The sequence below is a fragment of the Mirounga angustirostris genome, unplaced genomic scaffold, assembly GCF_029215605.1.
Source record: "Mirounga angustirostris isolate CCGP_5_RB_7025 unplaced genomic scaffold, mMirAng1.0.hap1 SCAF_6, whole genome shotgun sequence".
NCBI classification, from domain to species: domain Eukaryota; kingdom Metazoa; phylum Chordata; class Mammalia; order Carnivora; family Phocidae; genus Mirounga; species Mirounga angustirostris.
Genome location: NW_026991714.1, coordinates 77,886,053 through 77,907,888, shown reverse-complemented (window position 1 = coordinate 77,907,888; position 21,836 = coordinate 77,886,053). Strand labels below are relative to the sequence as shown.

The following is a 21,836-nucleotide window of genomic DNA, read 5'->3' as shown; positions in this document are numbered from 1 at the left end:
TTCCAATTCTTCAGAAGAAACTTTTCCGGCCAGAAGACAAGTGGCATGGTATATTCAAAAATTCAAAGAGCTGGAAAAGAAAAAAAAATTACTAACCAGGAATACTCTATACAGCAAAGCTATCATTCAGAATTGAAGGACAAATAAAAAGTTTTCCAGACAAAAAAAAAGCTAGAAATCACCAACACTACAACAGCTTCACAAGAAATGTTAAAGGGACATTTTTAAGCTGAAACAAAAGAACACAAATTAGTAACAGGAAAACACATAAAAGTATAAATCACAGTGGTAAAAATAAATATATAGTAAAATTCAGAATATTCTAATATTGTGAAGATAGTGGGTTGATCACTTATAAAAGTAGTATGAAACTTTTTTTTTTTTTGAAGATTTTATTTATTTATTTGACAGAGAGAGACACAGCGAGAGAGGGAACACAAGCAGGGGGAGTGAGAGAGGGAAAAGCAGGCTTCCCACGGAGCAGGGAGCCCGATGCGGGGCCCAATCCCAGGGTCCCGAGACCATGACCCGAGCTGAAGGCAGACACCTAACAACTGAGCCACCCAGGCACCCCAGTAGTATGAAACTTTTATGTACAAAAAACTTGCCGTAACTACAATTATTAGTTAAGGGATACATAAGATCAAAAGATACAAGATTTGACATCAAAACCATGAAATAAAGGAGGGGAGAGTAAAAACACAGAGCTTTAGAATGTGTTCAATCTTAAGTTGTCAACTTATATTTGACGTTGGCTTTAAATGTCCCATTAGACCAGATGGACTTTACAGACATTTACAGAACATTTCATCCAGAAACAAAGAAAAATGCTCAATACACATGAAAAATTTTCAAGGATTGATCATACATTAGGACAAAAAACAAATCCTACCAAATTTAAGTAGATTCAAACCCAATCAAGTATCTTCTCTGAACAATGGTATGAAACTAGAAATTACCAGAAGGAAACTAGAAAATTCACAGATACGTATGTGCAGATTAAACATGCTCCTGAACAAACTGAGTCAACAGAGAAATCAAAACATACCTTGGACAAATGAAAATGGAAATAACAATATACCAAAACTTACAGGATACAGCAAAAGCAGTTCTAAGAAGGAAGTTCAGAGTGATAAATACATTAAGAAACCAGAAAATTCTCAAAAAACCTGAATTTACACCTCAAGGAACTAGAAAAAGATGAAGAAATGAAGCCCAAATTAGTAAAAGGAAGGAAATAATAATGATCAGAGCAGAAATAAATGAAATATTATCTAAAAAGACAACAGAAAAGATCAATAAAATTAAGAGCTGGTTCTTTGAAAAGATAAACAGAATTAATTAAACTTTTACTAGGCTCACCAAGAAAAAGAGGACTCAAATAAGTTAAATCAGAAATGAAAAAGATGTTAAAATTGATACCAAAGAAATACAAAGGATTTTATGAGAGCACTATGAACAACTGTAACAAATTTGACAATCTAGAACAAGTGCACACATCTCATAAAAAAATAGAGCCTATGGGGCACCTGAGTGGCTTAGTCGTTAAGCGTCTGCCTTCGGCTCAGGTCATGATCCCAGGGTCCTGGGATTGGGCCCCGCATCGGGCTCCCTGCTCAGCGGAAAGCCTGCTTCTCCCTCTCCCACTCCCCGTTTGTGTTCCCTCTCTCGCTGTGTCTCTGTCAAAAAATAATAAAATCTTAAAAAAAAAACAGAGCCTACCAAGACTGAATCATGATGAAATAAAAAATCTGTAACAGACCAATCAATAGTAAGGAAACTGAATCAGCGAACAAAAGCCTCCCCCAAAATAATGCTCCCCCCCGCCAAATAAAGGCCAGGACCAAACAGCTTCACTGGTGAATTCTACAAACCATTTATTTATTTATTTTAAGGATTTTATTCATTTAAGAAGAGCACAAGTACAGCAGCAGAGAGAGAGGGAGAGAGAGCAGGAGCAGAGGGAGAGGGAGAAGCAGGCTCCCCGCTGAGCAGGGAGCCCGATGCAGGGCTCGATCCTAGGACCCCTGGATCATGACCTGAGCTGAAGGCAGACGCTTAACCAACTGAGCCACCCAGGCGCCCCTCTACAAATCATTTAAAATAGAATACCATTCTCAAACTCTACCAAAAAATAGAAGAGGAGGGAACATTTCCAAACTCATATCATAAGGCCAGCATTATCCTCATACCAAACCTGAGCATGATGTTACAAGAACAGAAAATTACAGGACAATATCCCTGCTGAACAAAGATGCAAAAAACCTAAACAAAATATTAGCAAACTGAATTCAACAATACATGAAAAGGATCATACACCATAATGATGTGGGATTTCTTACAGGACACAAGGATGGTTCAACATCCACAAATCAATCAATGTGATATACAACATGAATAAAATAAAGGATAAAAATCATAAGGTCATCTTTCAAGAGAGTGGGGTTAAAGGGAACATACCTCAACATAATAAAGGCCATATATGAAAAACCCACAGCTAACATCATACTCAATAGTGAAAAACTTTCCCTCTAAGAACAGGAACAAGACAAGGATGTCCATTCTTACTAGTTTTATTCAACACAGTAATGGAAGTCCTAGCCGCAGCAATCAGACAACAACAAAAAATAAATAAATAAAAAGTATTCAAATTGGTAAAGAAGTAAAATTGTCACTAGTTGGAGAAGACATACTATATATACAAAATCATCAAGACTCCACCAAAAAAGTATTAGAACTGACAAATATATTAGGTCAAATTGCAAAAAAATCAACATACAGAAATCTTTTGGGGGGGCACACAACACAGATAATTCTTTTATTAACTAAATTACAAATGCTTTGAATAAAAACTTAGAACTAACAATCATTTAAGGGTCAATGATTTACTTTCTCCCACAGATGAGAACTAGTTATTTTTCTTGTTTTGTTCGCCTGAACAGTGAATCAAGGCCATGGTGCTTAAACATAATTGTATTCCTTTCATATCTTACTACTTTCCAAATTAGAGACCATCATTTCATGTCAGTTACTCATTAAGGGTTTCCTCTACAGCTTTCCTAGGAGATTGTATAGTCTTCTGATTGTAAGCAAGAAGCTTCATATAAATTAATCCAAGTAATTCTGCTAGAGCTATAATACCGAAAGCTGAAATCAGAAAGAAGGCCATGCACTGGGGTACACTCTGAGACACAGAGGCTTAGTCCAACCATAGAGAGCACACACCCCACTACCTGAAGGATCAGTATCACTGTAGGAATTATAATTAAACCAAGTCCACAGCATTCCTTATTGAATATACACTTGGGACAAAATGACAACTTTGGTGAGCACTAGTCCAACAAATGAAAGAATGGTCTTCTCCTTTTAAGACTGGATTTATACTTTAGTGTCACAATACCAAACTGTCCCCAAGACAGAAGGACAGCCAAAATTGGGAAAATAACGAGGATGTTTTCATTTGGAGAAAACCATGAAACAATATAATATTTTAATTCTACGATTTCCCCTTCTCTGCTTAATTCTGTTACCTCACAAGTGTAGTTTCCTATGACAGCCTCTTTCTTATCCATCCTCAAAAAGGCAAAGTCATTAAACAATCCTTGTGAGATTTTGGTCCTCTTAAACTTATCCCCGTTGAGTGGTCCTTTATACAGCTCCATCAAAATGTCTTTTTCTCTAAATTTCCACTTTACATACATTTCATTAATGTTTGTTGCACCCACATCATTAGCAAACATAGGATGACAACAGTTTCATTGCAAGCCCTGTGTTCTACAGATCTGGTAATGTCAACTGTTTGCCTATTTGCCGAGCCAAACCGCGGCACACCGAGCCCGGCAGCAGCACCACCAGGGGCCACACGGCCGCCACCACTGCGGTCCATCACAGGCAGGCCCGCCGCCCAGGCTGCCTGGCCGCGCCCTCGCGCGCTCCTGCCACCCCACGCCTGCTTCCACTCCTCCCGCCTCTCCAGGTGCGCACGGGTACTCCCCCCCCCCCCCCGCCCCCACCGCCGGCCCCAGCCCCCAGGGTTGTTGACGCGAGGCCCTCCCTCCCGCTTCCCTCCTGCTTCATGGGGTCAAGTCCCCACTCCGCTCCGCTCCAAGGAGGCCTGGACCCCGCTCCCACACAGCGGCATGCGCCGGACATGCGGGTCACGTTCCACCAGCCCACCACAGGAGGCTGAGCACGTAGTCCTCCACTCACCTGGGACCTCCCTGCACCCGTTCCCTCCCTCTGAGGTTCTCCTCTGCCTCTCACATCAACCTGGGCCCCGGTCCTCTCCCACCTTTACGCTTCAGGAGCGCCGCCAGGCGCTGCTGCCTCTGACCGGGGCACCTTAGCCCATAGAAGCCCCTAATCTCTCTCCCGTCCCGGGTCCCAGGTCAGCCAGCGCATTGACGCTGCTGCATCCTTGCCCCCACCTCTGCCCCAATATACAGACACCTGTTGCATTTCTATATAATAATAACGAAGTAATAGAGAAAAAATTAAGAGAACACTTACAGTTTACAATTGCACCAAAAAGAATAAAATGCCTAGGAATAAACTTAACCAAGAAGATAAAAGATCTGTATTCCAAATAATGAAACACCGATGACAGAAATGGAAGACAACAGGAACAACTGGGAACATATACTATACTCATGGATTGGAAGAATTATCATTATTAAAATGTCCTTACTACCCAAAGCAATGTACAGATTCAGTGCAATCCCTATGAAAATACCAATAGCAATTTTCACACTAAAAGAAATAATACTAAAATCTGTGTAGAACCACAAAAGATCCTGAATAGCCGAAGCAATCTTGAGAAGGACAACGAAGCTGAAGGTATCATGCTTGCTGATTTCAAACTATACTACTAAGCTACTGTAATCAAAACAGTATGATAGTGGCATAAAACCAGACACACAGATCAATGGAGCAGAATAGATAGCCTAGCAATAAACCCACTGATATGCCAACTAATCTACAACAAAGGAGCCAAGCATATACAATGGAGAAAGGATGGTCACCACTTCAATAAGTGGTGTTAAGAAAACTGGACAGCCACGTGCAAAAGAATCAAACTGAACCACTATCTTCCACCATACACAAAATCTAATTCAAAATGGATTGAAGACTTGAACACAAAACCTAAAACTATAAAAGTCCTAGAAAAACACATAGGCAGTAAGCTCCTTGACATCAGTGATGTTTTGGATTTGACCCCATAAGCAAAGGCAACAAAAGTAAAAATAAACACATGGGACTACATCAAACTAAAAAGCTTCTGCACTGCAAAGGAGACCAACAACAAAACCAAATGACAACCCACTGAATGGGAGAAAATACTGCAACCATCTGTCTGACAAGTGGTTAATATCCAAGACAGAACTAATATTATCAATTGGAAAAATACAAATCTGATTTAAAATGGGAGGAGGACATGAACAAGACATTTTTCCAAAGAAGACATACAGATGGCTAATAGGTACATGAAAAGGTACTCTACATCACTCATCACCAGGGAGATGCAAATCAAAACCACGAGACAGCATTTCACACTTATTACAATGACTATTATCAAAAAGACAAGACATAACAAGTTTACAAAGATGTGAAGAAAAGGAAACCCTTGTGCACTGTTCATGGGAATGTAAATCGTGCAGCCATTATAGAACACAATATGGAAGTTCCTCAAAATATTAAAAATAAAACTATCATATGATCCAGCAATTCCACTTCTGGGTATTTATCTGAAGAAAATGAAAACACTAACCTGAAAAGATATAAGCACCTTTGTTCACTGCAACATTATATAAATAAGGAAAACAAAGAAAAAATATATAAATATATATTAAGTATATATAATTTACTGTATATACTATATATATAAATGTAAATATATATAAATATATAAGTATTTATATATATTTATAATATATAAATTTTATATATTAACCTACATACATTATATATATGTATTTTATATATGTGTGTATACTATATTATATATATTTTACATATATGTGTATATATTTTATACATTATATATACATATATATACATATGGTGTATGTGTGTGGAATATTATTCAGCCATAAAAAAATTTTTTTTAAAACATTTTATTTATCTGACAGAGAGAAAGTGAGAGAAGGAACACAAGCAGGGGGAGTGGGAGAAGGAGAAGCAGGCTTCCCACTGAGCAAGGAGCCCGATACAGGGCTCAATCCCAGGACCCTGGGATCATGACCCGAGCCAAAGGCAGACACTTAACAACTGAGCCACCCAGGCGCCCCTCAGCCATAAAAATTAATGAAATCTTGCCATTTGGGGACAACACAGATGGACCTTGAAGGCATTATGCAAAGGGATATGAGTCAGACAGAGGAAGAAAACATCGTAATGATCTCAATAATGATGTCACTTGTATGTAGAAACTGAAAAATGGAAACACAACACAATGATCTGATAGATACAGGGAACACACTGGTGGCTGCCAGAGGTGTGGGTTTGGGGCTGGGCAAAATGGTAAAGGGAATCAAATGGTACAAACTTCCAGTCATAAAAAATAAATCATGGGATGTAATATACAACGTGGTGACTACAGTTAATAGTACATTGCGTATTTAAAAGTTGCTAAGAAGTGGATCTCAAAAGCTCTCATCACATACAAAAAAACCTGTAACCATGTATGGTGACAGATGTTAGCCAGATTTATTGGTATGATCATTTTACAGTATATGCAAATATTTAATCAATATGTTGTTACACACCTGAAACTAGTATAAGTCAAGGACACCTCAACTGAAAAAAAAAAAAAAAGAAAATAGATACAAATAAATGTCTCTAGTGAAAAGAAAACAATACAATAAAACTATATGCCTAACTTAAAAAAAAAAGTCTTTAGGAAGACTTATAAAGGAACATTTTGTTTTGTTCTGTTTAATAGGTCACATGGTAATTACAGCTACTTCTACAGCATGGTACCATTTGCACTCCAGCAACACTATTAAAATTGGTAGAGTTACAAACTGTTCCCAATATTTATAAATTATAAACTTTCTTCTTGGATATTCTGCATGTAATTGTCAAAGATCACATAAAGACAACTCCTCCAATGCCACCTCCATATTCTTTTTTCCCTGCCTCAAAGCATGAAGGGCTCAGCTGAAAATTAATACAGAGTACAGATTCAGGCAGTGTAATAGAGCATACAGACCACAGCTGGTAAGATACACATTCTATTCGTATGAAAACTCTACTACACTCTTTAATTACACATTCTCCAAGAAGCTGTCTAGTAACAGAATTTGGTTTTAATGAATACACAGCAATTAAGCAGACAGAAAATAGCTTTAAACTGCACTATTAGTTCAAGTATGTTTGTTGAATACTTGGTGTATGACTGGCTCTGAGGTTTATAAAGGTGACGGAGATAAATACCCTGCTCTAAAGAACTCAACAACCTAGAATTCAACTAACAAATCTGAGTCTCATATTTTAGCATGTGTATGATGTTTCAACAACCCCCTCCCCCCAAAAAGAAAATCAATTAATAGCCTATGTAAGTAGGAAAAAACAGGACAATAACTGCCTGATCATCTCAATACACACAGAAAAAGTGTATGACAAAATCTAAGATCCTTTCTTTTTTTTTTTTTTTTTAAGATTTTATTTATTTAGCAGAGGAGACACAGCGAGACAGGGAACACAAGCAGGGGGAGTGGGAGAGGGAGAAGAAGCAGGCTTCCCGCCGAGCAGAGAGCCCGATGTGGGGTTTGATCCCAGGACCCTGATGATCATGACCTGAGCCGAAGGCAGACGCTTAATGGCTGAGCCACCCAGGCGCCCCTCTAAGACCTTTTCTTAATAAAAACAATCAACAGACGAGAAACAGAAATAAACTCCTTCAATCTTTTAAAAGACATCTATGAAAAGCCCACAAATAACAACACGATAAATGGTGCAAAATGGAATGCTTTCCCTCTAAAATCAAGAACAAGACAAGAATCTACTCTCACCACTCATACAGATAGTTCTAGCCAGGAAAAAAAAATACAGGTTGGAAAAAAAAAAAAAAAACTATCTGTACTGAACACTAAATCTGAAACTAATGATGTACTGTATGTTTGCTAACTGAATTAAAAACAAAAAACAAAAACTACCTGTAGTTGCAGTTGACACAATCTTGTACATAGAACTTAAAGAATCCAATAAAATACTACTAAAACTAATAAATGAATTCAGTAAGGTTACAGGGTACAAGATCAACATATAAAAATTAATTGTATGGGTGCCTGGGTGGCTCAATCGGATGGGCATCCGACTCAGTTTCAGCTCAGGTCATGATGTCCGGGTCCCGGGCTCAAGCCCCACATCGGACTCTCTGCTCAGCAGGGAGTCTGCTTCTCCCTCTCCCTCTGCTTCTCACCCCCGCTCATGTTCTCTCTTTTTCAAATAAATAAATAAAAATCTTTAAAAAACCCCACAAAGCTACAGTAATCAAGACTGGCAATGTGGTACTGGCATAAGGACAATCCTATAGATCTATGCAATTAAACTGGGAATACAGAAATAAATCTGAATATTTATGTTCAATGCATTTTCAATAAAGATGCAAAGAAAAAAAATCCTTTTCAACAACTGATGCTGAGGCAATTGGATATTAGATACAATACCAAAACCACAAGTGACAAAAGTAGAACTGTACTTCATGTAACAAAAAACTCTTACTGCAGAGCACACAACCCAAATAGTAAATGACAACCCAGAAATGGGAGAAAATATTTGCAAACTATGTATCTAATTAGGACTGGTATACAGAATATGTAAATAACTCTTAAAACGCAACAATAAAAAGACAGCTATAACTAAAATATTAACAAGGCAAAGGACTTTTGAGTATTAAGCTTGTCTTGCTATAAATGACTTCTTTGTGGTAGGAGTGTGCCACTCTTCTAGGATTCTTAGACAATCAAATCTCTTCAAAAAAAAGAGTTTTATTTCCAGGACATTTCTAGTCAGATGTCAAATAAGAGTGGCAAAACTGGACATTCTTGCGCCTGACCTTAGGGAGAAAGTATCCAGTTCTTCTTTATTACGTATGAGGCTAACAGAGTTTTTGCTATTGCTTTTTATCAAGTTGAGGAAATTCTCTATAACTAGTTTGCTGAGTTTTAATCATGAATGGGTGTTGGATTCTGTCAAATGCTTTTTCTGCATCAATTGATAGGATCATATAATTATTTTTCTTTCTGCGGCCTGATGGAGTGGATTATATTAATTGATCTGAGTGGTAAATGAGCCTTGCATGTTTGGAATCAATCGTACTTGGCCATGGTATGTAATGCTTTTTATATATGGTTGGATTTTATTTGGACTTTTGCATCTATATTCATAAGAAACATTTGTCTGTAGTTTTTCTTTCTTATAAAGTCACCATCTACTTTTGAGATTAAAAAGAGTAAGGAAGGTGCCCTCTAACTACTAATCATCCTAAGGAATCTACAAGAAAGCTACTATAGGTAATGTATGAATTCAGACAAGTTGCAGGCTATAATACAACCACCCCAAAATCAAGTGTGTTTCTACATACCTACAATAAACAATCTGAAAGAAAATAAAGCAATTCTATGTATAATAGCATCTTTGTTAGCCTACAGTGGATTACACTGACCGGTTTTTGAATGTTGAACCCCTCTCGCATACCTGGTATATATCCCACTTGGTCATGGTTCTTTTTATACATGGCTGGCTTCTATTTGCTAATATTTTGTTAAGGAATTTTGCTAGTAAATTTATGGGAGATATAGGTCTACAGATTCATTATTGTTTCCTGTACTGTCATCGTATGGTTTTGGTATCAGGATAACAAAAAAACCTGTTACGAAGTGTTCCATGCTTTCTATTTTTCTGGAGGACATTGTGTAAGATCATTATTAATTCCTCCGTAAATGTTTACATGTTTGGTAGTCTTCTATGGTGAAAACATCTGTAAGAGATTTTATCTCTTTATTTTAAATTAAATTTAATTCAAATTATCTATGTCATCTATGAAAATCCACAGAACCTTCAAATTATCCATGTCATCTTGAGTTTTGGTAGCTTGGAATTTCTAAAGAATTGATCCATCTCTTCTCAACCATCAAATTAAGAGCATAACGTTTAAATTATCCTCCTGTTAATGAATGCCGAAGTGATATCCCCCATTTCTTTTCTGATATTGGTGGTTTGTTGTGTGTGTGTATTGAAGATTGCTAGGTTTATAAATTTTATTGATTTTTTTCCCTAAGAACTGGCTTTGTGTTTCAGTAGGTTTCTCTATTGTTTTCCTATTTTCAACTCATTGATTTCTGCTTTATTTTCTTCTTATTTGCTGTGGGTTTACTTTGCCCTTTTGCAGTCTCTTAAGGTAGAAAATTAATTATGGATTTGAGACCTTTCATCTTATCCCATGTTAGCATTTAGTCCTATAGATTTCCCTAACACCACTGCTTTGGCTGCTTCCCACATAAATTGGTATATTTTTTCATTCAGTTCTATGTATTTTTAAAATTTCCTTTCAGCCTTCTTTGATTCATGCTTTACTTACATGTGTCTTGTTTAATTCTGAAGGGTTTGGATATTTTTCTACCGACTTTCTATTACTGATTCACAGTTTAATTTCCTTGTGCTCAGAGAACATAGCATGGTTTCAGTTCTGCTGAATTTACTAAGTTTTGTTTATGGCCCATGATATGTTGTATCTTACTGAATGTTCCATAGGCACTCGAGAAGAATGCATACCTTGTTTTTAGGTAGTATTCTACAAATGTTCGTTCAATCTTGCTGGCTGATGGTGCTGTTCATTTCTTCTATATCTGTTAATTTATATCTGCTATCTAGAAGTTCTACCAATTGCTGAGAGTAAGGTGCTGAATTCCCCAAATATAATTGAAAATTTGTTTATTTCTCCTTTCAGCTCAATCAGTTTTGATTTGTCTACTATGAGGTTCTTTTTTTTGTTTGGTGGGGTCACATTTTGGATCAGTCTTTTTCGTTGGAATACTGCTTTTTCTCTAATAATTTCCTTTGCTCTCAAGACTACTTTATCTGATATTAATGGAGTCAATCTTGTTTTTGTTTTCATTAATATTTGCATAGTGTATCTTTTTCTATTACCCATCAACCATACTATGTTGTATTTGAAGTGAATTTCTTTGTTATCTACAAATTTCTTTGTTTCTGCCTCATGTTTTTTGTTTTATCCAGTCTGCCAGTCTATACCTGAATTGGTGTGTTTAGATCATTTACATTTATAGTAGATATTGCTATATCAAGGTTTAAGTCTGCTGTTTTATTTTTCTGTTGTTTTCTCAGTTTCTCATTTATCTGTTCCTAATTTATTTTCTTACTGATTACTTGAACATCTTTTTAAAGATTCCACCTTCATTTACTTACAATATTTCTAAGTGTACCACCTTGTATAGTTTCTTAGTGGTTCTTCTAGGTATTCGAGTCCATTTCTAGGTAAAATGCACATATATAATTTATTACAATCTTCCTGGATTAACATTTTACCATTGACTTCAATGGAAATGTAACACTGTAATTTCAATTAAATCCCTGTATTCTATCTTATAAATATATCATTTCCTCCACATGTAGAACATCAAATCATACGATATTCTAAATTTTGCTCCAACAAATATGATTTCAGAAACTCCTGAGAAGGAAACTCTGTTATTATATTTACCCTTATTTTTTGCTACTTCCAATGTTCTTTCTTTTTTGAAGTTCTAAGCTTTCTTGTGTTATTTCCTTTCTATTTAAAGAACCTCCTCTAGGCGTTTTTAAAAGATAAGTTTGCTGGGGCGCCTGGGTGGCTCAGTCGGTTAAGTGTCTGCCTTCAGCTCAGGTCATGATCCCAGGGTGCTGGGATCGAGCCCCGCATTGGGCTCCCTGCTCCGCGGGAAGCCTGCTTCTCCCTCTCCCACTCCCCCTGCTTGTGTTCCCTCTCTTGCTGTCTCTCTCTGTCAAATAAATAAATAAAATCTTTAAAAAAAAAAATTAAAAAGATAAGTTTGCTAACAACATTTTCTCTTTGTTTTCCTTTGTATGATACCTTCAGTTGTCCTTCTTTCATGAATATACTTTCACAAGCCAAACAAGTTTTGTTTGAAAGTTCTTTTCTTTCAGTACTTGGAAAAAAATGTATTATTTCCTTCTAGCCTCCATGGTTTCAGATGACAAATCCACTATCATTTCCAAAGAAAATGAGTTGTTTCTCTCTACTTCCAAATTTTTTCTCTTTTGTTTTCAGAAATTTAATCATGACATGCCATTAGTATGGATATCTTTGGATTTATCTCACTTAGAGTTCACTCAGATTCTTCAATGAGTATTTTTATGTCTTTTGACAAATTTGGGAAGTTTTCAATCATTATTCCTTTAAATACTTCAAGTGCCATCATCTCTTCCCTTTTTGTTACTCTGATGATACTGATGATTAGTTTTATTTTTTTTAATTTTATTTATTTATTTGAGACAGAGATAGAGAGAACATGAGCAGGGAGAGAGGGGCAGAGGGAGAGGAAGGGCGAGAAGCAGACTCCCCGCTGAGCAGGAAGCCCAGCGCAGGGCTCAATCCCAGGACCCTAGGATCATGACTTGAGCCAAAGGCAGACGCTTAACCAACTAAGCCACCCAGGCGCCCCAATACAGATGTTAGTTCTTTAGTTATTCCAAATACAGAGAGAATCCAGCCTCTTCTCATTACCTCCATATCTCCCCAATTTTGACAAAATACCATAATTGCCCTTCAGGAAAACTACTAGCGAACTCTCTTAAGTGCTTATGTTCTTTCCAATATTTTCTCTATAGAGGTGAGAAAGATCTTATAAACATAGATCAGACGTTGCTTGTTTACCAAAATACACTAGTAAGAATAAAAATAAAATCTTTAGTAAGATTTATGATATTCATCTTTTGGACCATAGCTGCCTGACATCATTTCCTGTCCCCACTTTCCATCAATCATTCCCCTTTGGCCACTGTGACTTTTTTTTGCTATTTCCCAAGAAACACCAAGCACATTCCTACTCATTGGCTTAGCAGTTGCTATTATCCCTGCTGAGAAGAGGCAGGATCCTCACAGCTCACACAATCATTTCATTCAAATTCTGCTCTAATGGTGATCTCTTTAAGGTTTCCCCTGACTACTCTTCTTGGAGTAGCACAATTTAACTCTGCTCTCATTTCTAGGATAATTTTTACCACTACAGGGCTTTAATACACTTAAGTATCTGATTTTAGTGCCACCTTTTTAGTTTATATTTGACATATAACTGTATAAATTTACAGTGTACAACCCGTTAATTTGATACATTTATATGCCATGTAATTGCCACTGTACCAATAATTAGCACCCCTATTATGTTACATAGTTACCATTTCTTATTAGTGATTAGAATAATTAAGTTCTAGTGCCTCAGCAAGTTTGATTATTATAATACAATACTGTCTATATTCACTATATGCTATATTAGATCACCAGGGCTTATGTACTCAATACACTTTTATACCCTTAAACAACATCTCTCTTTGCCCACATCCCCCACCCCCTGGTAACACTACATTACTCATGTTTATAACAAGTTTGGCTTTTCTAGATTCCAGATACAAGTGACACCACATGGTATTTGCCTTTCTCTGTCAAACTTATCTCAGTTAGCATAATGCACTCAAGGTTCATCCATTTCACAAGTGGCAGAATGTCCTCCTCTCTCATGGCTGAATAATATTCTATTATTTACACATACCTATTTTAATTACCTATTTATCCACTGACGGGCAGTTCGGTTGTTTCCATATCTGGCTATTGTGAATCACGCTGTGATAAACATCAGCGTGCATATTCTCTCTTTGATAACCTGTTTTCATTTCCTTTGGGTGTCTTCCCAAGTGGAACTGCTGGGTCATAGGATAATTTTATATTTTACTTTTTGAGGAATCTCTATACTGTTTTCCATAGTAGTTGAACAAATTTACATCACTGCCAACAGTGCACAAGGGCTCCTTTTTCTCCACATCCTTGCCAACACTTGTTATCTCTTGTCTTCTTGGTGCTAGCCATTCTAAATAGTGTGATGTGTGGTTTTGATTTGCATTTCCCTGATGTTTAGTAATGTTGACCATGTTTTCATATATTTGTTGGTCACTACTGCTACTTGTATAAATTCGACACTTATTTCTTTCACTACTATAGCATTTAGATAATAGCAACTACTTAAAAATTATTTGAGTCAAAAAATGAGCATATGAAAGAATGCCTGATGATGGCAGGAATGCAGAGCAATGGAGGTAAGGTAGGCAACTGAAAACTGCTTTGAGAAACAAAGGAATGAAGAAAAACAACAGTAAAGATGAGGTAGGCAAAACTGGTCTGTTGACAGATTAAGAATGGTAAATACAAAGTGAATCAAAAAGAACATTTCTTTTAAGAGTGGTATCTGGAGATTTGGTTCAAAAACCAGTATTCCCAGTCACTTCCAAGGATTAAGACTTCTAAAGAGATATTCTTGAAAAAACATCTTAAAGTTGTCAACCTCTGGAATAATCGTGGGAAAATAATAAATCCCCTGACGTTCATCTGTGCAGTATCCATTAACTCACCTGGGAAGCTCTGGCTTGGGAATTCTTCCTCCAATATCCATGGCTCCTCTCCTTGCTCTAGCCTGAAGATCACCTCTGGTTTGGTAACACAATACCCTGTCAAAGCAAAACAATTTAGGATTCAGACCAGAAGGCCTAGCCTGCAGGGCCTCTGAAAGAGAAGCAAGCTTCCAGAGCTGCTCAATGAAGATGCTATTTAACATTTCACTGGAGAGGTAAACACAAATATCTTCCTGGTGCCCAAAAGAGATCAACACTGATTCCTGGTTCCAATATAAAAAATCATTAAACTCTACAGTGTCTACATGCTTCATAACTAAAAGAATTAAAACATGCTATTTAGAATTACAAAAAAACAGACCTTACCCAGTGAGACAAGGTTACTGTAGTTCTCCAGCATCACATCTCTATACAAGGACCTCTGAGCTGGGTCCAGGTGCTGCCACTCTTCCTGGGTGAAGCCCACAGTCACATCCTTAAATGATACTGATCCCTGGAATTTCTGTTCAATCTGAAATGTTCAGAATTGGGTGACATGGAAAAAGCTGTATGGGAACCAATCCTTACCATGATTACCAAAATAGTCTGCAGAACATTTGTTTGGTTTTACACTTTGAGGGAAGATGAGAAATCCTAACAGAAATATTATGCCAGGGGGCGCCTGGGTGGCTCAGTCGTTAAGCATCTGCCTTCGGCTCAGGTCATGATCCCAGGGTCCTGGGATCAAGCCCCACATTGGGCTCCCTGCTCCGCGGGAAGCCTGCTTCTCCCTCTCCCACTCCCCCTGCTTGTGTTCTCTCTCTCTGTCAAATAAATAAATGAAATCTTAAAAAAAATATATATATATTATGCCATTGCCTTAAGGTATTATTCATGTAAAAAATTATCAAATCCCACAATGTATCTGGAACCATTCTAGTTCTTAGAAATGCTAAGATTAATAAAATTATTCTTGTAGTCAAGTAGCATACAATTTGGTAAGAAAACATGCAGTAGTATGTTATAATTGCTAAGGTGAAAGTACACAGCAGATAGACTAAAATAAATGAGAAACAAAATCAGTTCTATTTTGAGCTTCACTGAAGAAGAACAGCTGACTGAGAAATAGTAATACCGTGCTTTTCATGAACACGGTGCCATGGTACAAGCAAAGCCAGGGCTCCTCCAACACATTTGGGAAATGAACAGAGGGCAAACAGTACAGAAAACATTGAGAATACAGCCTGGAGCTGTGATGACAGAAAGGGCCATGAAGAAAGTAAGCCATGGAATGGATTACAGAGTAATTTTAGACCAAGTCTCCAAAGTATGTGATCACTTTCAACCTTAAAGAATATTTTTGAGTACTAAAGAAGTTTATATTTATGAATTATAGAAATAAACTATCGATATATTTTGTGACAAATTTTAATTTTTTCCCTCAATTTTAAAAAGTGAAAAGACAGCTTAATATTTTATTTCACTGCAATACACATTCTAGGTTCTAAGTCTTCAATTTAGAGACCATAACTAGAATGTGTAGAAAATGAGAAGGGAAGATTTTGGAACTGTTACACTTGAAATACCTGTAGAACACATAGAAGATACCAACTGGATTATTTGGGATATCATCTAGAGTGCATGCCTCTACTTTAGGGCTCACTGTTTCAAAGAAAGGGGAGCCAAAGAGATCTGAGTGTATATTAAAATTATGTGACCAGGTTTTTATTTATAGAACCAAGTCTCTCAAAAAGGTAAAGGGAACGCTAACGGACAAAAACCACCACTTACATAAACTACTATAGCAAAAGCTGTAAAGCAAAGAGGGAATTGATAAAAGGAAAAAGAGTGATAGAACACGGTCACCAATTATTGGCAGAAAGAAGTTTCTTCAGGGTATATGTACAAACATCTGTATAAACACAAGTATCACAAAATAAGCAAGGAAAAAATAAATTAGGTACTGTATTTTAACAAGATATATCTTAAATATGAAACATAATACTGTAGGTCTAGAATGAAAATAAGGATTTGAGAAACATTAATAATTTGGTAGTATCTGACGTCACCAACAATAAATCAGAAGGCTCTCAGAGAAGCAAGAGACTGAAAATAATCAAGAACACAAGGTGAGGAAAAACCACTTTTTAACTGGATAACAGAGAAAGAACAGGCCATGAAGGAATGCCTGAAGGTGGAAATAAAAATAAGAATAAATAGTTTTAAAAACTAAGACATGATGATATGATCACCTGAGTATATACACAAAAGCATGATAAAACAAACAAAAAACTCTTGGCAAACTAGAAAGGAATTTCCTCAGTGTGATAATGGATTTTAACATATACCTACAGCAAATATTACACTTAATGGTGAAATATAGAATGTGTTCGATTTAGGGGCGCCTGGGTGGCTCAGTTGGTTAAGCGTCTGACTCTTGATTTTGACTCATGTCACGATCTCAGGGTCGTGGGATCGAGCCCCGCATCAGGCTCCACGCTGAACCGGGAGTCGGCTGGAGATTCTCTTTCTCCTTTTCCCTCTTCCCCTCCCCTGCTCGCACATATGCGCTCTCTCACTCTCTCTAAAAAAAAAAAAATTAAGGAAGGAAACATGGAGAAGAATTCTGACCTTCATGTATGAAAAAGTTAATCTTATTTTGACTCCTGGTTTTAGCTTGATATCCTTGAGACTTCTTCAGATAAACAATTTGTCATTGTCAACTCTGTGATTTTTGTAATTTTTGTTGAAGTATAAATATATACAAAAACAACACACAAGTATACTTTGGCGAAGAAACGGCTCAATGTATTTTCACAGTGAACACACCCATAAAACCAGAATTCAGATCAAGAAATAAAACACGACCTGAAATTGAGAAGCTCCTTCATGCCCCTACCTAGTATCTACCACCTCCCCTATCCTAACTCACATGATAACCACAATGACATACACACTCGAATGTCTAAAATGAAAAAGTCAGAAAATACCAAATAGAGATAGTGGCCAGAATATGAAGCACCTTGCCAGTGGGAGTGTAAGTAAGTATATATACTGTGGGAAAATAATAGGGAATTTCTAGGGCACCTGGGTGGCTCAGTCAGTTAAGCATCTGCCTTCGGCTCAGGTCATGATCTCAGGGTCTTGGGAATGAGTCCTGCATCGAGCTCCCTGCTCAGCGGGGAGTCTGCTTCTCCATCTGTCTTCTCCCCTTTGCTCATGCTCATGCTCTTTCTCTCAAATAAATAAAATCTTAAAAAATAATAATAATAGGGAATTTCTACTAAAGCTATATGTATTAATTCCTCTCCTAGTTATATATCCAACATGAACGAGTGTTTGTCAACCAAAGGGCCTATAGGAAATGTTCATAGCAGTTTTATTAGCCAAAACCTGGAGACAGTCCAAAAGCCCATCAACAGAATGGAAAAATAAAACTGTAGTACAGTTACATAATGGAATACATAATAGCAATAAAAAGAAAAACTGATACACTCAGCAAAATAGATGAATCTCACATATACTGTACTGAGTGGAAGCCAGACATACAAGCAAAGCTAATCAATGATAACAGATTCAGAGTAAGATGACCTTGAAATACCAGAGAATCTTTTGGGATACTGGGTGGTAATTACAAGGGGGCGGGGTGCCTGTGTGTGTGTGAGCACGTGCGCACGCATATACACACACAAATAAAAAATTCATCTAGCTTGACACTTAAGTTATATGCAGCTTACCTCAATGAACTGACAAAAAAAATACTTTTGGAACTTACAATACACGCTAAAAAAAAATTTGTGAACTGTTACAAACTTAGTAACAAAATATTGTTCAAAAATAGTTCCTATTTAATTTTGATACAAAAATTCTAAATAAAACACTGGCAAACTCAATTCACAACAGTCTATTAAGAGTAATTCAGAAAGTGGGGGCGCCTGGGTGGCTCTGTCGTTAAGTGTTTGCCTTTGACTCAGGTCATGATCCCAGGGTCCTGGGATCATGCCCCTGCATCAGGCTCCCTGCTCAGTAGGAGGCCTGCTTCTCCCTCTCCTGCTCCCCCTGCTTGTGTTCCCTCTCTCACTGTCTCTGTCAAATAAATAAATAAAATCTTAAAAAAAAAAAGGAGTAATTCAGAAAGCAAAAAAGAAAGCAATTCAGCATGTCCATCCAGAACACTCCAGGTTCCAAACAGGTTCAGAAAAGATTATTTTGTTTACAGTATATACTCCAAACACTTAAAACAGTCCATGAAAGGTGTTCAAAAATTATTTGCCAAATGAATGGCCTAGTATATTTTTTCCAAAAATTCAAGCTTAAGACACAGGGAGCTCCAAACATTGGAATTATCTGGCAGATTTAACAACTATGTTAAAATGATACAGAAAAAGACTTGTTGAATCACCACCTGAAACTACCCTAACATTGTGTGTCAACTATAATTTAAAAAAAAAAATGATAAAGGGAAAAAGATGGCCAGATCGAGAGTTTCAACAAGAGAACTAAAAATTAAGAGAAAGACTGAATATAAATGGCAAACCTTAAAAGCAGCCAGAGAGAAATGAAACATTACCTTCAAAGGAGAAAATGCACTCCCAAACTGCAATATATATATACTTTTCAGATTCACACAGACCTTCTGTTCTTAAATTGACCATAGTCTGGGACACAAAGCAGATTTCAACAACTTGAAAGATCTGATATCATACAGAGAACATTCTTTTTGCAGTGTTTAACATAACAGTTAAGAAAAAGATTGACTAGAAAATTTCACAATGTTTACAGATTAAAAGATATATTTCTTGTTATATATATATATTTTTTAAAGATTTTATTTATTTATTTGACAGAGAGAGATAGTGAGAGCAGGAACACAAGCAGGGGGAGTGGGAGAGGGAGAAGCAGGCTTCCCGCAGAGCAGGGACCCTGATGTGGGGCTCGATCCCAGGACCCTGGGATCATGACCTGAGCCGAAGGCAGACGCTTAACGACTGAGCCACCCAGGCGCCCCTATTTCTTGTTATATTTAAGAGATATATTTCTAAATAGAGATTAGAGAATTTTTTTTAAAATTTATTTATTATTTGAGAGAGAGTGTGCCCACATGCCTGCAAGTGGGGTGGGGAAGGGCAGAGGGAGAGAGAGAATCTTAAGCCGACTCCCCGCTGAGCATGGAGCCCAACACGCAGCTCATTCCCATGACCCTGTGACCATGACCTGAGCCGAGACCAAGAGTTGGACGCTTAACCGACTGAACCACCCACGTACCCCTAGATTAGAGAATTTTTTAAGTGAATTATCAAAAATATGACATGCCAAAACCTGTGAGACACAGCTAAGAAGTTACGCTTAGAAAAAAAACAAATCCTTGGGTGCCTGGGTAGCTCAGGTGGTTAAGCGACTGCCTTCGGCTCAGGTCATGATCCTGGAGTTCCGGACCGAGTCCCGCATCGGGCTCCCTGCTCGGCAGGGGGTCTGCTTCTTCTTCTGACCCTCCCCCCTCTCATGCTCTCTCTATCTCAGTCTCTCTCTCAAATAAATAAATAAAACCTTAAAAAAAAAAAAAAGAAAAAAACAAATCCTTAATAGTATGTATTAGAAAAGAGTTTAAAAAAATTAGTTAAGTATCTACATTTTTTTAAAGCAAAAGAGCAAGTTACAGCTAATATATGCACAAAGACATGTTACAGATCAGATATCAATCTCAAGGTTGTGAGTTCGAGCCCCATGTTGGGCTCAGAGCTTCCTTAACGAGAGAGAGACAGAAATAGAGAAAGAAAGAAAATCTTCCCATGAAGGAAACTCCAGGCACAGACGGCCTCACATATGAATGAATACCTAAGAAGTAGCAACAAAATAAAACAAAATCCGACTTCTGGTTTCAGCTCAGATCATGATCTCGGCATGGTGGGATCAGGTCCATGATGGGCTCTGTGCTCAGTGGGTCTGCTTGAGATTCTCTCCCTCCTTCTGCCCCTCCTACTCGTGTTCTGTCTCTCAGATAAATAAAATAAATCTTTAAAAAAAGAAAAAAAGTGAACACCAGAGACACTGTGCAAGTGGCCAGCACCACGAAGATCTGGACTTCAGAGCGCATCTTTGACCACCCACTGGAAACTGTTACAACAGCTGTAATGCAGAAATACCCAAACTCTATGGACCCAAGTGTGGTTGGAGGTGATGTACTGGACAGTCACACAGATCGCTCTGGAAGGCTACACAGCCCAAGACTTCTCAGCACAGAGTGGGGACTGCCTTCCATTGTGAAATCTCATATTGCAGCAAGAACTAAAACATTTGTGCAAGAACATTTTGTAGTTGATCCTGCAGAGAAAACGATGGAACTTAAATCTACTAATATTTCACTTACAAATATGGCTTCAATAGTTTGTATACAAACCACACCCTCTGGACCTAGAAAAATCCGTTTTGACTCAAAAAGCCATAATCCCTGGGAAAGGAGTCAGTCTCAGCAGTTACCCTGAAGGACCAACGGCAAGTATGGGATCTTCAAATGCCAACAAAGGTCGAGAAACAATTGAATGGGTAACACATCAGTTAAATGCTAAGATTGAAGACCTGGCAGCTTCGGTGAGAGGGAGCACAAAGACATTGACGGCGGCGGCAGGGTTTGTAAGAGAAATGAGGATGAAAGCTGGTATATGACACACCTGCTCCCCACATCTCTGCAAGCTGGCAATATACTTGTTATTTAAAAAACAAAAATATATTTTAGGTAGGATTTTTTTAAATAAGATGAAGGAAAGCTATAAGACTTTTGATCAAAACAAAGAGGTGTAGGGTTTCTAAATAAAAGGGATCATCCAAAAGTATTGTTTGAAATACCATCTCATTTCTGAGGATTCTAATATTTATGTGAAAATTTAACAATTTCTGAAAGGTACTTGGAAAATCATATTGGCATATTAAATCTCCTTTAAGGTAGAATTGTAAAGCTTTTCACGCATTAGAACTCTACCTGGCTTTGGACTAACCCCAGAACAAAGCTGAGCCACCTAAATACATATAATTACCCTGATACAGTAAACCTCAAGAGCTTGCATTAAGGAATGCTTTTTAAAAGAAGAAATTATAGGGGCACCTGGTGGCTCAGCTGGGTAGACGTCTGCCTTTGGCTAAGGTCATGATCTCAGGGTCCTGGGATCAAGCCCCATCTAAGGTTCTGGGCTTAACAGGGAGTCTGCTTCTCCCTCTGC

At 37.5% G+C, this 21,836-nt stretch overlaps 1 protein-coding gene and 2 pseudogenes across 3 annotated transcripts in view; 1 reads left to right on the top strand and 2 right to left on the bottom strand.

Moving 5' to 3' along the window:
* LOC123846390 (zinc finger protein 33B) overlaps positions 1–21,836 on the bottom strand; it is a 120,610-nt gene that overhangs the window by 72,418 nt on the left and 26,356 nt on the right. For 2 of the 3 annotated variants that reach the window (XM_064594583.1, XM_064594582.1), the window contains exons 3-4: positions 15,005–15,154; positions 14,644–14,739 (exon numbers count right to left, since the gene is read on the bottom strand). Coding sequence is in view for 1 of the 3 variants with exons in the window: in XM_064594585.1 (XP_064450655.1) it covers positions 14,644–14,739 (96 nt within the window). In the remaining 2 variants the exon portion in view is untranslated. The remainder of the gene's footprint in view (positions 1–14,643; positions 14,740–15,004; positions 15,155–21,836) is intronic. The other variant, XM_064594585.1, reaches the window with a different exon arrangement.
* On the bottom strand, positions 2,082–3,951 carry LOC123845592 (leukocyte surface antigen CD47-like; annotated as a pseudogene).
* LOC123847034 (PRELI domain containing protein 3B-like) lies at positions 20,700–21,285 on the top strand (annotated as a pseudogene).